The following is a 13689-nucleotide window of genomic DNA, read 5'->3' on the forward strand; positions in this document are numbered from 1 at the left end:
TAAACATGATAAATAATGAATTTTATCCTAACTTCAGATATTTTAGAGATTTTTGTTGTTGTTGTTGTTGTTGTTACCAGAGATATTGAACTCAGGAATATTAAACTCACTGAGCCACAACTCCAGCCCTATTTTGTATTTTATTTAGAGACAGGGTTCTCACTGAGTTGCTTAGTGCCTCATTTTTGCTAAGGCTGGCTTTAAACTGGCGATTCTCTTTCCTCTGCCTCCTGAATCACTGGGATTACAGTTGTATGCCACCACACCTGGCTATTTTAGGTTTTTAATCAGCAGCAGAGAGGTACTTGGGTGAAGTTGTAGCTAATCATGTTTTTTAAAACAAAAAATTTAAAATCCTTTGATATCTCCTAGAAGGTAAAAATTATGTCTGCCATTATGCTATTATGTTAGATAAGACATTTAGAAAGTGATCTCTCTGCTATATTTTTAAAAATATTTTTTAGTTGTCAATGGACCTTTATTTTATTTATTGATATGTGGTGCTGAGAATCGAACCCAGTGCCTCACACATGCTAAGCAAGCGCTCTGCCACTAAGCCCCTGCCCCAGCCCTCTGCTGTATTTTTGATGCTTATTCAAACTAACATGCAATTCTAATTTCAAATAATTTCAGACCACATTTAAAAATTTCAACAATTATAAACCATAAGGATAATTTTTAAAATGGAAAAATACTACACAGTGTAGTAGAGGTATTGCCTGTATTGTCATAAAATGTATCATCCCTATGATAGTCATATGTGTACAAAAGGCTCATAAAATATTACTACTCATAAAATAAAAGTTCTCCAATGGGCTTTTATCTTTTCCCTTCATCCTGAATTTAGTGGGTTTCTCTATGCACATCCAATCCAAAGCAGTAAGCATTTGAGGAGATTATCATGTCATTTAGGGTTAACTGAGAGATTAATGATAGTATCTACTGAGTCACACTTATTATACTTGAGGGTTTTTCTTTCCCTTTTCCCCAAGATAAGGAAGCTATCTTGGCAAACAGGAAGGAAAAAAGAATTATGAATCATGGACATTCCAGATTTCATATTTTTCCAGACTTCTTACAAATGACACACGACAGATGCAAGTATTTTATGAATTTCTGATCTTCCTTTTGGGAACCTGGGGCAGCTATCAACCTACATTCAGATGAATGTTGTGTGAATTTACAGGGACTATCTTTCTTTTTTCTCCTGATAATACTTTTCAAAAATAGGCTTTTCAAAACCCTGAGGCAAAATATCTTTGAGTTTAATATTTAATAGGAGACAGTAATCTGCAATTGAATTTAGTCATTTCCTCATTATCCTAAGTGGAAACTACATTCATTTGCACTATATTTATTTCCTACTCTTTGAAGATATTGTGCCTCTAAAATTAGGTAGGGAATAAAGGACAGAATAAAGGAAGAACAAAAAATACGAAATTTGTAAGCAATATTACTTTGATGATGAAAAGACATAGTAATATGGTAGTCTGGCAAATAATTTCTCCCCCATCAGTTACTTTGAAATATTAGTACTGGCAATTCTTCAGAACAGTCTCTATTATTCTAATAAGATCAGTGACACAGATCAGTAGTAGAAGGAGAAAATTTTTCTGAGATACTTCATTTCCTTGAATATATTAATCTCAGGAGCTATCACTAAGCCCAAACAATACCAGACTGAAAATAATTTTCAGATATTATAGACATTAACTCATTGTGAATCATAATAATTATGTATCTCTCTCCCCAAATGATTATAACTTGCTAGAGGATCCTGAAGCATTTCTGATTTTAGCAAGGGTCTATTTGACATATAATAGGCAGTGAAGAATAACAGCAAATAAATGAAACACTAATGTCAACGTTACTTTTTTATGCATTCCTTCCAAACAGAGGGACAGTTTATGAAAAGCCCTTTGGTGAGGGACAGATGTCACATCCTTTTGTGAAACATGTTCTGAACTTCAAATGTTAACTTAGTTTGGGTCCATAATACCCAAATTTTCCTCTATCCCCACAATACCAACAGTCCCTCAAATGGAAATTGCCTGATTACATTTCTCTCTTCCTAATTTGAGCATCCATGTGTATAACATTGTACCCTGTTCAAGCATAGATTTCAACTGGCTGGCAGAAAGGCTAGCACATAGGTAGTCTGTAAATATTTGATGAATTTATTCAGAAAATAAATATGACAAATACATATTAATAGCCACAAGTCACATAGATATGGCATCTAAAACACATTTTTTTAAAAAATCGTCTTTTAAGTTAACTTTAAATATCCGAAGCAACTCCTCAATTGCAATAGGTAAATTTGTAGGTACATTAAACATTCAGAACCTAAACCCTTAAATGTCACATCCTTTCTTTACACATGTACAATTTCTTGAGAAAAGAAACCTTTGATTTGGGAGGGTGGGGGGAGGCCTGATTTTACAAGCTGAAGTGAAAATATTTATTTCTGGAACTTAGTCTACAATAGGGGGAAAAAAGAGAATAATGATTAAGGTCACCAAAGACAGGCCAAAATAAACTTTTATGTTAGTTTGTACTTTGCTTTCACATGTAAAATGTTACTTTGACCTACTAAAGTTGGGTTTAAATAATACCAAACCCATAGAAGAAATTAATGAAATACTTTAATTTTTTAAATATCTGTTTCTATTTTTTTTCTTTTTTTTTTCTTTTGTACTGGAGATTGAACCCAGGGACAGAGCACATTCCCAGCCATTTTTAAATTTTTGTTTGTAATTTTGAGACAGGGTCTCACTAAGTTACATAGAGCCTCACTAAATAGTTGAAGTTGGCCTTGAACTTGTGATCCTCCTGTCTCAGTGTCCCAAGCCACTGGGATTACAGGCATGCACTATTGAGTCCAGCTCTGCTCTTATTTTTCAGTAAGTATTTCCTTTTTATTTGAGTAATTCCTGAGATTTTCATATCATGATTTCCATTGTACTTGCTGCGTTTCAAATTTTTGTAGAGATTTTCATTGGGAAAATAAAATAACAGAACCACTTATTGTGATAAGTTTGATTTAGTTCCCACCTGTTTATAAACATATCTTCCTGTATAAGTTATACAAGAATCTGATGGACTTGAACATTTACATGACTCATAAGCTTCTTCAAAATTACGTCCCCAATCAGCAGCTCCACTGATCAAACCACAGCATTTAAACTGTTCAATGAAAAGTAGAATAAAAACAGTCATTGAGAGATTAAAAACATTTTTAATACATTGAATTATATTCTTCTGAATATCATTATGAACATGTTTCTTATGCTAAAATATAAAGTAAGTCAACTCGCCCAGTTCTCTGAATATAGAAGCAGAAATAAAGGAATCTTTCATTTTGGTCTTAATAGTTATTAATTAAGTAATAACAGGAAAATTTGAGCTAAGATGCAAAAGTCTAAGGAACTTAGAAAACTTATTTTTAAAAAGTAAAGACTTCCCTTCTAGTTTTTTTTTTTTTTTCTAGACAGAAAAGAGAGCAGAGTTAGGTCTAGGTATCCTAGATTTTTAGCAAAGAAGTTTCCAAGTTTTCACAAGAGAGTTAAGGTCTCATTAAAGAACTGTTGCTCAAAAGAGATAAGAAGTGTTAAAATTATGATTTTTATCCCATGATTTCTGATCACTTTTGATAGGAGGAAAAGGACGAGAGGTATTTCAAAGACCAATGAGCATGCTCCAGGGGCCCTCGCTGAGATGAACTTGCATAGGTGTCTTAAATATTTGAGGGAAGTACAAATGCAAGCTGGAGCTCTTAGAATAATGTCAGTAAGCTTCAGGCCCAACATAGACAGACACATGACAAAACACCAAAGACAAGGCAGCATCAAGTTTGGCCAAGTTTGAGGAAGAAAAAAAGGGAAGTGATAAGCCCAATCACTCAGGGCATATGGCACATAATATTACTAAATGAAAAAGATAAAAGACATTATCCTTCATCTTGCTCCTAACTGATCTATTAGGGAGAAGAATCTTCATGCAGAAATGGCAAGGAAAAAAAATTGACTAAAGAAACTAGAACCTTCACTGTCTGATCTTCCAGACTTTGAGGCATTGAAATGGCCAGATTATTGAAAGCACTCTCATTTAATGGGTAGGTGATCATGTTACCCATGTTATTTAAACCTCTCTATGTCATAGATTCTTCATTTGAAAATTCAGATAAGAACAATTCCTAATAAAAACATCTAATTCATAAATTGTAGAAAATCCATATGAAGATATGAAGTGGTGTTAGCTCAGTGCCTGGCTTATAGAATGCTCTTAATAATATGGATTAGCTGCTATAATTTTATTTTTGTCATCTGTTGATGTGTCTGTTATGCTCTCACCTAAATGTGATCTGTTCAACATTGTTATCAAAGATTTGGATAAAGACATAGAAAGCATTTCTTCAACACTATGGTTGATATAGAGATGGGAGTGATGATTAACATGCTGGAAGACTGAATAATCAAGTTTCAAATTTGATTCAAAAAATGGATTTAAACTAACAAATTCAACTGAGGCAAATATAAAGCCTTGTAATTTGGCCCAAAGACTGAATTGTACAAACACATGACTCAGATGATGTTCCTATGACAAAGAGCTAGCAATTTCAGGTGGTTCTAAGGTCAAAATTAGCAAAGAGGATACTCTTGGGGTGGGGGACACTTTCCTGTTCCCATGGTAGACATGACTAATTGCTTATGCTTTCTGATCTCATAATCTTGAATAGCATTAATTGATATGGACACTACATGTCAAATAGAATTTAAATCTCCTAAATACACTCACAGGTCAGTTCATATTTTGTACAATATGCCTCAGGTGTCCTTTGGGAGGCATAGAGAAATAGAGGAGACCAGGTAGGAGGCAGAAAAGCTAAACCTTGTCTTGATGTCTGATCTCAACATCAGCAGTTCTCAGCAGTTTGTAAACAGTTATGGAAGAAGTTGATCGGAACTTGCTGGAAAGTAATATAACAGCTGAACAAAACCTGTATGATAGAGTGAATGGTAGAACACCCCTAGACGAGTAGTCATCACCAAGAACCCAAGAAGGGCACATTCCGTACAATGTTAACACGGTATTTGGGGGAATTCCTGAAATCCAAAGAGAAAACCACTCAGCCTCTGCAACTTCTGTGTATGTGTAGGGTACCCCAGGTCACCCACAGTCAGAGTTTAGGGTAGGAACCTTTTCCCAAAAAGAGTAACTAAAAACAGAAAGCCAAAGCAGATAAGAACATAAAGAAAAAAAACAGAATGGATAATAAGAAAGAAGCATAGAACTACAAACACAAGCAGCTTCAGGCACAGGATTTCTACACAAGAATGGGAGCACATCAGAAGAACATATTCCAACAGAACATTTAGAAACCCACAGCTGGCACTGAGACCTTACATTCCAGGAACAGTGGGCAGCAAATATGACTCAGGACCTAACCCAGAAGCCTCTATTTCATTTTGTCCAAGGTCAGTTTACTAGGAAGGGTCAAGAATGATCAGCCCCACTCAGTGAGTGAACTAGTTCTCAAGAGAATGATTTGCTATAAAAAGAGCAAAAGTGAACCTGCTAGCCTCTAGCTTCCTATCTCACCATGTGATCTCTTCTGTATATGCTCCTACCAGTGTAGCAACCAACTTTTATGAAGCCCTCACCAGAGATGAGCAGATGAGGTTGCCATACTTTTGAACCTTCAGAACCATGAGCTAAATACATCTTCTTTTATACAGTATTCAGCCTCAAGTATTTTGTTACAGCAACACAAAACATTCTAAAACGCCATCTCCTGGGGTTGTTGTATTGTTTGCTACTAAATATAATATCTGATACAAAGTAAATATCAGTGAAAATGTTAGCTGTGATCATTTTATGGAGGAAGAGAGAGTGAGAAATATCCCAGATATGCTACTGTTTAAAAGAATTACGGTTTTTACCCAATCAAGGGTCATAAACTGTCATAATCTGCCATAAACCTATCCTCCTAATCTGTGTCCTAAACTACTTCAAAACTTCATAAGAATCTGGGAAAAAAATAAATACAAATATGCTTGAATTTTTCTTTTTGCAAGGTGACAAGAATGATCAGCTAAAATCTGCAAAAAAAAAAAAAAAAGGTATTCAATCCTTAAGAAATACACCTTAAAAAGTGAAACCAACATTGAATAACTATGCCCAGCTGCCCAGATGACATATGAATTCTAATTACCTCTTTTTGGAATGTAACCATGGTTTTCTGAAATTTTCTTCCTTTTTCATTTGTTTGACTCAAGAGCTGTGCACTTTCGCGGAGAGTTGCCTTCAGAGCACGCTCAGTCTGAAAATTGAGAAGTACTGTTAGATTATTCGCATCAGAGATAGTGTTTCAAATTTTTAGACTTTTCCAAAATTATCAAATATTCTCTGTGTACACACCTCAGGTTTGAATTTCGCTGCTAGGATACCTGCTGTCAACTGCATGAGCAGGATCGGAAACAAACCTATGAAAAACTGGAGAGAAGAAAAGAAAAAAGTAATATCTGTTACCTTCAGTGTATCTAGTAACATCTAGGACATTTCAGCATGACACACTCTTGACAACTTGGATCAGACAGCAGTTGAAATATTAGCCACAATCTTTATTTCCTCCACCCTTTGTATCAAGCTCCCAATTTGGGGTCCATTACTACTCAGGAACATTTGCTTCAAAGACTGATCAAAGAAAGTGGTTCAAACAAAACTACTTTATAGGACAATTGGTATCCGCATGATATTAAAGGAAGGAAAATTTGAAAACATAAGTGAATTTGTTAGACTATTATTTCTCCTTTGCTTTCTTCATCAATTACAAACACATGCAGAGCTGGCTTCAGAACAGTATTGCCACCACCATCACAATTACATGGCATCTTGTTTTATATGTAGATTCCTGAAATCTGCCTTAGATCTGCTGAATCATAATTTTGAAGGATACAGGCTCCCAGATTAATGTTTTGTTTTTTCTTAAACAAGCTTCTCAAGTAATTAAAGTCCCCAAATTGCAAATAAGGCCTTATTAGTTAAAACAACACTGAGATGCTCTTAGAGTTCTATTAAACTCTGTCTCTGTTTCCCCTCACAATAAACAGTTAAAAGTATGGTTTCAAGGACTGACACCATACTTATTTTATTAGAAAAATAAGTTTTAAGTTCTCTTTGATAAATGCTTATATCAGATTTATATATGATAAACAATTGATTTCTTTAAACATTTTTACCATACTCATCCATTATTTTCTACTATATATGTTTAAAGTGAATGCGTAGCCAGGCATAGGGGCACATGCCTATAATCACAGTAACTTGGGAGTCTGATACAGGAGGATGGCAAGTTTGAGGTCAGCCTCAGTAATTTATCAAGACCCTGTCTTAAAATACAAAAGAATATAAAAAGTTGGGGAGGTAGCTCAGTGATAAAGCATCCTAGTAGTTCAATCCCCAGTATTCCCCCCCCCCACACACACACACAGACAAGTGAATGCCTATCAGTTATCACAACCCATTCTATCCTCCTGGAAATTTTCTAAGTGACAAAGTTGATTCTCTCCCTTAAGATTTTCGTAGCTTGGCATGTGGGCATTTTAATAAGATTTGGCCATAATTCACAATCAGAGTCATTTCCTATCATTGACTGAAAATAGCCTCTGCCACTCTCCCACCACACCCAAAGCCTTTCAGTTGCCCAAACCTGTCAGCTCTGGACTGCCAGGCTGTCTTCCTGGAAATGTCATCACCCTGTCACCATACCGTCACCTCTGCCTCTGGCTTGAAAACTCCCTCTTATATCCTTGCCCTTCCGACCATTCCCACACTACAGCTCTTTGTTTACTGACTACTCTTCCCCAGTGGGTTTTAATTATCCTTAGATCTCATATGTCATTTAGCACACTTTCTGGCACATACAGCTATGCAGTCGTGTTGCATGAATAAACAAAGTGAACGAATGAATGGATGGATGATTAAAATATACCCCCTCTCAGAATGTCCTCTAATCTAAACCAGGCTAAGCCAAATCTAAACCACATTAGTGTCTACAATCAAACCTCAAAACAGAAGTTAAAGTTGCATCAATCTTGGCAAGTCTTTTTTGACAGAGAATGGGGACAGGAGATCATCCTCAAGAATCTGAGAGTTGGAATGTCTGGAGAACTCACCAAAAGAAGCATACAGCGATTCTCTTTTAGAGCACCATAACATCCCAGGAAACTCATAACTACAGTGATGGCACCTACAGCAATCAACATATTCACAGAAGAATGGGAGTGAGCCCCATTGTCCCCAGAACTAATAGCCTGGAAATTAAAAACAAAGAGAGAGAGAGAGAGAGAGAGAGAGAGAGAGAGAGAGAGAGAGAGAGAGAGAGAGAAAGAGAGAGAGAAATGACAGAAACTCTTTTCCTCGATGTTCATGTTCATTCAATAAATATCTATTGAGTACCAACTATGTACAAGACCCATTTGGGGGCCCTTGAAACATTTCCATAATCTAAACAAACAAAACTCAACCCTTATACATTTCGTGAAGCTGCCACTTTTCTGAATAATGTTTCCAACCTTATCTTTTTCTAATAATGTTAAAAGTTGGGTGGAAGAAATGTAATGGTTTTTAAAAACTGTTTTTCAAAGCTTAGAAGACCAGCTACTTTTCACTCTTTTTTGATTCACATATTTTGCATTTTATACATAAACTAGCATGTGTTTAGGGGAATTTAATTATTTTAATTCAAAAAGCCCATGTTCTTCAAATCACTGATATACACAATGATAGGAATGAATCTCAGACTCATTGTGTTGAGTGGGGGGGGGGGGTCCTTTATTAAGAGTAAATACTGTTTTGGTTCCATACATACAAAGTTCAAAAACAAGCAAATCCATGGTGATGAAAATCAGAACCTTGTATTCCTTTGAGCAAAGAAGGAAGGGGACATAAGGGACTTTTTCAGATTAATAAAAATGCTTTGCATCTTGATTAAAAAAAAAAAGTCAAGTACTTGATATTCCATTATCAATTCTATCTTCTCTTTCCTGGAAGGCATATTCTAGAAACTCTATTTTACCTACTACTGTTAAGTATTCAGATGAGAGGCAAACATCCTAGGGCCTTTCATGGTAGATGGGCTACATATCTGCCATAACTCAGTTCACCTGGCAGGCAGCACAGCACCCTCTTCTTCACCACTCTCATTACTCCTAGCCTCAGTCTACCAATGTCCTCCAGGTATATGTCCAGTAGCCCATCACAATTAGAGTGACAGCTTACACCAGATGTTAACATTTTTTAGGCAGGTAGCCCATCTGTTTCCTATAATGACCACCACGGCTGCTGTCTGCTAGACGGTCTCTAGGAAGGGCACTAGTCCCTCCACCCACTCAAAGACTCTGCCTCCCAGAATCTGCCATGCAGCCCAGAGGTCACCTCCCTTAACAGTCAGTACAAAAATAACTGTTGCCACTACTAATAATTCTTTTGTTTTAAAGACTTAATTTTTAAGCCTAGAGAAAACCTTTATTCAACAATGAATAGGAAGAAATGTGTAGAAATGATAAAAGTATTAAAATGAAGCTCTATATTCCCATCAGAGGCCTAGGAAATAACTAGGTTTGCAACCCTAGGATGGTCAACTAACTCATTGGGCCCAGTTTTCCATTTATAAAAGGGAAGTGGGTCAGGTCTGTGATTTCCAAAGACTCTTTTGTCTCCAAAAGTCTATGCTTACAAATAATGTTTCAATTTACATATTTTGAAAGTTTGGTTATGTCCTAAGGCTTTCTGTTTGCTTTGGGGGTTTTCTGTTTGTTTGATTGTTATGATTTGGAGCTAGGAAAATCATTTTTGTTAATTAAACAGGCATGACATCTGGGTCAAAACAGATGGGACAAAAAAGCAGCCTTAAGGAAGAAAAACATAAGTAGCTATATATGAATTCACTATCAAATATTGCTCTTCAGAACACTGCAGCCAGTACAGGCAAACCTAAGGCACACGGAAGGATGGAGACTCTCTAGCTGGGTTATTAGAACTTAGGATACATAGCCCTGAGTTAGAAAGAATAGGCCAAATACCTAACACCTGTACTGGAACTTCTGGGGACAGACCATGCAGAGTGAACCACAGCCAGTTGAGAAAAAAAAAAAAAAAAAAAACCGCTGTGTTGACTGCCTGTCAGTCACTATTCCAAGTCCAGCCCAATAAGTGGCTATTGTTATAAAGAATGAAGTAGAAACCCCAGGTGAGATGCTTGCTCCCACAGAGACAGACACAGCAGCTTTTTAAAAGCTGCAGTGCCTTGGGTGAGCACTGAGTCTATGTGTATCTTAAGACAAGGGGAGGCTTTCTACAGGAAATGGGATGGCTGGGCCTGAAAGAGGAGCATTTGGGTGTCATCTTTAGAGAAGAAGGGATCTGCTGGAACAAGATGGCTACCAGCACGCTTTGCCTCGTGGTGCAAAATTTATCCTGAGGAAACCAGGTCCCTCTGAGACACTTGAGCAGAAAGAGATGCCACCTCCCTGACAATCTTGTTTTTTTTTGTTGTTGTTGTTTTAAGCCCATGTTTTCTCTTCTAAAATGGCTGCCTCTGTTTTTCCAGTAATAAATCAAATCTTCTCTCAGTCCTGATTCTTTGTCACTGCCTTCAGATTAATGTGAATCAAAACAATTTCCCATGTCAGGCGGGTTAATGTTGTTCTGGCCAATTGAGACTTTCGTTCAGGGTAAGAGGCCGACAGCATAAGAGTCAAAATGTAACTAAAGATGCTGTCGAGCCCCATTAGTACATTCTCCTCCCCAGATGTGGAGTCACACCCTCTCAAGGACAACAGTTCTCCTTTAACACGTTCAATGTGTGCAGTTCCTTTACAGACTAAACACCACGTTTGTTTACCAGAAACAGTTGGGAGAAAGAGACTGTCAACCAGAAACATGAAAATGAAATAAAATAAAATGCAGACTGCACACACATCTTTAAAGGACCAAAAGCACCCTCAAATGGCTGTTAGTCTCTGTGCCCAATTATGAGCTCCAAAGTCAAACCGATTCTGCACACTTTCCAGTATTCTCCTTGGACCCAAATATCAGAGACCCAGGCCATTAGGCAGTCAGAGTTGCATTTATCTGAATAAGTAATAAATGAAAATGATAAATTTGGGAGTTACCGACTACTTGCCACAACCACCCCACCACCCAGTTTCTTCACGGAGGCAAAGCCCAGAATGAGGAAGCAGCTAATTGCCACAATGATTCCCTAGGTTCTCAGGGTAGAAAGAAAATTACAAAAAAAAAAAAAAAAAAAAAAAAGGAGGAAAAAAAAGAGAAAGAAGAAATACTAAATAAATTTTCAGAAAACCCAACCACTCAACCACTTTAGGAAAGGAAGCAAAACAGATGTTAATTTGCTTTTTTTCCACCAGGCTGTGTCCAAAGGCATTTAGCTGCACCACATAATAAATTCTAATAGAAAATGCATTGTCTTAATTACTGGCTTCATATTATCTTTGTAGCTATCAAATAGACATCAAATTGCCTCGTAAGAGGAAGACTTTTGAAAAGACATTGCAATCGTGAATAATGACAGTAGCGTAAAAACCAAGAAGAACAAGTCAACTGCTTTACATCGGGTACGAATAATAAATTAAGGAAAGGATTGCTCCTGACAGGAGGGAGGAAGGAAAAGAAAACTGGGAACAGGGGACCCAGGAGATAGTGCCAGGGTAGCATTGTAAGTATTATATTGGGGGAACTGACAAAACAATCTTCCCACACTCTCACCTCCACCCTCCTCCTTCCACACTATGAGTCTATGGTATGGAGCAGAAATAGCACATGTGGAGTCCAAAGGCTGGAGCCAGAATCAACCCTCAGAACTAACCTTCCTTCAAACCTGTGGAAATGTTAGTAAGAGCTTTGCCCAAGGGATAGAAAGGCTTACAGTGATGGGAAGTGGTCATGTTGATCCTGCATAAATAGCAAGAAGCTGGGCATGTGCAGCTACCTGCAGAGTCGCACTAGCATGATCAGCCCCCTGTTGTTATAAGGGGTGGCCCTCGATGCTAGCTGTGACAGATCTGCTACCTTTACAACACTGATGTACATTCTTCTCCAAGAGTACTTCTCATGTTCTTTCCTTTGGGGCCAGTCACCTGGGAATCAGCTAAATATTGTCAATACCTGGTGCCATATAAATTGTTCTTCTGGGTGGGGAGGAGGAGCAGTGGTCTACATCCCCAAGCTGTGTCAAGCCAACCATAAACAAATACTGAAGGAGTCAAATTTCCAGGTTGGCCCCTTTCTACCTCCACTTCCACTGAACTCTTCCTAATTGTGGGATAACACCTCTTCCACTCTCCAGAAGGTTATTCTATGCATAGTGATTACTTTCTTTGTTCCATGCACAGTGCCAGGAACATAGTAAGTAATTTTGATTGAATTATAAAATCAAATTATCAGTACAATTACATGAGGCAATTAAGAAAAACCTACAGAAATATTTACTATTATTAATATTGCCATTGCTTTCATTATTATATGAGAAACTATTTGGGGGAAAGATTACATTGTATTTATTTTTATATTACCCCTTGTCCATTTTGCTTGCTCGGATCCATATTGCTATTGACAGGATCAAGATACCACATAGCTGCAGCAAAAAACAAAGAGTGTTACAATTAAGATAAAATGAAACACTATTTCCAAACACCCTATCCATCTGGTTGCAATAGTTTGTCATTAATTGTACATTACAGCCTGACAGACACAACTGTCATACTAAGGCATATTCATATAGATAATTGCTAAAGTATTATAATACACAAGTTTGACAAGAGTAACTCTGCTTCCCATTCCTAGTCCACTCATAGATCTATAGCCAAGAAGTCATCTCTACTAAGAAGGGAAAAACTATTTTTCATGATTTAATTCTAATCATACATTTTTTGCTTAGATAATTGCACAAAAAAGATAAGTCACAACAGTTTAAACATAAAAGATCCTTAGAGTGCCTGTGGGTTTATTCCTGGAAAGCTATCTTAGAAAAAGATGGGAATAACTAATTACCAAATATTCATTCAAAATGTAAGAGGGAGGTTGAAGTTGGAATCAAAAGGAAACAGTAGAATATTTAACAAAATGCCCAGTTAAGCAACAAAGATGTATATCAACCACTACTTTTTGAACCTCAATAAACTCTTTAAAAATACGCATTTTTAGGTAGTAAAGCTTAGCCAGAGAAAAGGAACAATGGAGAACAGTACTTAAAGTCTTAAATTCCTTTAATGACTTTACCAGATTATTTAATTTGGAGCAAAGCCAACACATAAAATGGAAAACACATTTTATTTTAGTGTTAAGGAAAACCCTTGTCTTTCAGAGTTTAAGAAATAAAGATATATATTGTGGATTCAAAAAAATCAAAGATTTATTATTAGATAGATATGTTGAGAGCAGCTCTGGTAACATACCAGACTTGGAGGACTTTCTAACCTTTCCGTGCTTTGACAAAGGAACGTCTGAGTTCTCCAAAACCCACTGACCTTGGAGCGTCCTGGTTTTCATGTATGGGTGAGCCATATGCCTGGAACCTCCAGCAGCACTGTTAATGGTTTCTTATTAAGTTTGCAATGGAAATAAGGTCAAGGGCCTTGTTACCAAGTAGGGAGGTTCAATGAGCAG

The 13689-nt window shown here is 36.9% G+C and overlaps 1 protein-coding gene across 2 annotated transcripts in view; it reads right to left on the bottom strand.

Moving 5' to 3' along the window:
• Nucleotides 1-13689, bottom strand: part of Tspan8 (tetraspanin 8) — a 28075-nt gene that overhangs the window by 6797 nt on the left and 7589 nt on the right. Inside the window, exons 2-6 of one of the 2 annotated variants that reach the window (XM_046430740.2) lie at nt 12598-12658; nt 8178-8317; nt 6421-6495; nt 6215-6322; nt 3055-3186 (exon numbers count right to left, since the gene is read on the bottom strand). In XM_046430740.2, the coding sequence (XP_046286696.1) occupies nt 3055-3186; nt 6215-6322; nt 6421-6495; nt 8178-8317; nt 12598-12658 (516 nt within the window). The remainder of the gene's footprint in view (nt 1-3054; nt 3187-6214; nt 6323-6420; nt 6496-8177; nt 8318-12597; nt 12659-13689) is intronic. The other variant, XM_046430738.2, reaches the window with a different exon arrangement.

The sequence above is a fragment of the Marmota monax genome, unplaced genomic scaffold (genome assembly GCF_021218885.2).
Source record: "Marmota monax isolate L192 unplaced genomic scaffold, Marmota_monax_Labrador192_F-V1.1 WCK01_AAM20220418_F8-fsc00056, whole genome shotgun sequence".
In the NCBI taxonomy this organism is placed as follows: domain Eukaryota; kingdom Metazoa; phylum Chordata; class Mammalia; order Rodentia; family Sciuridae; genus Marmota; species Marmota monax.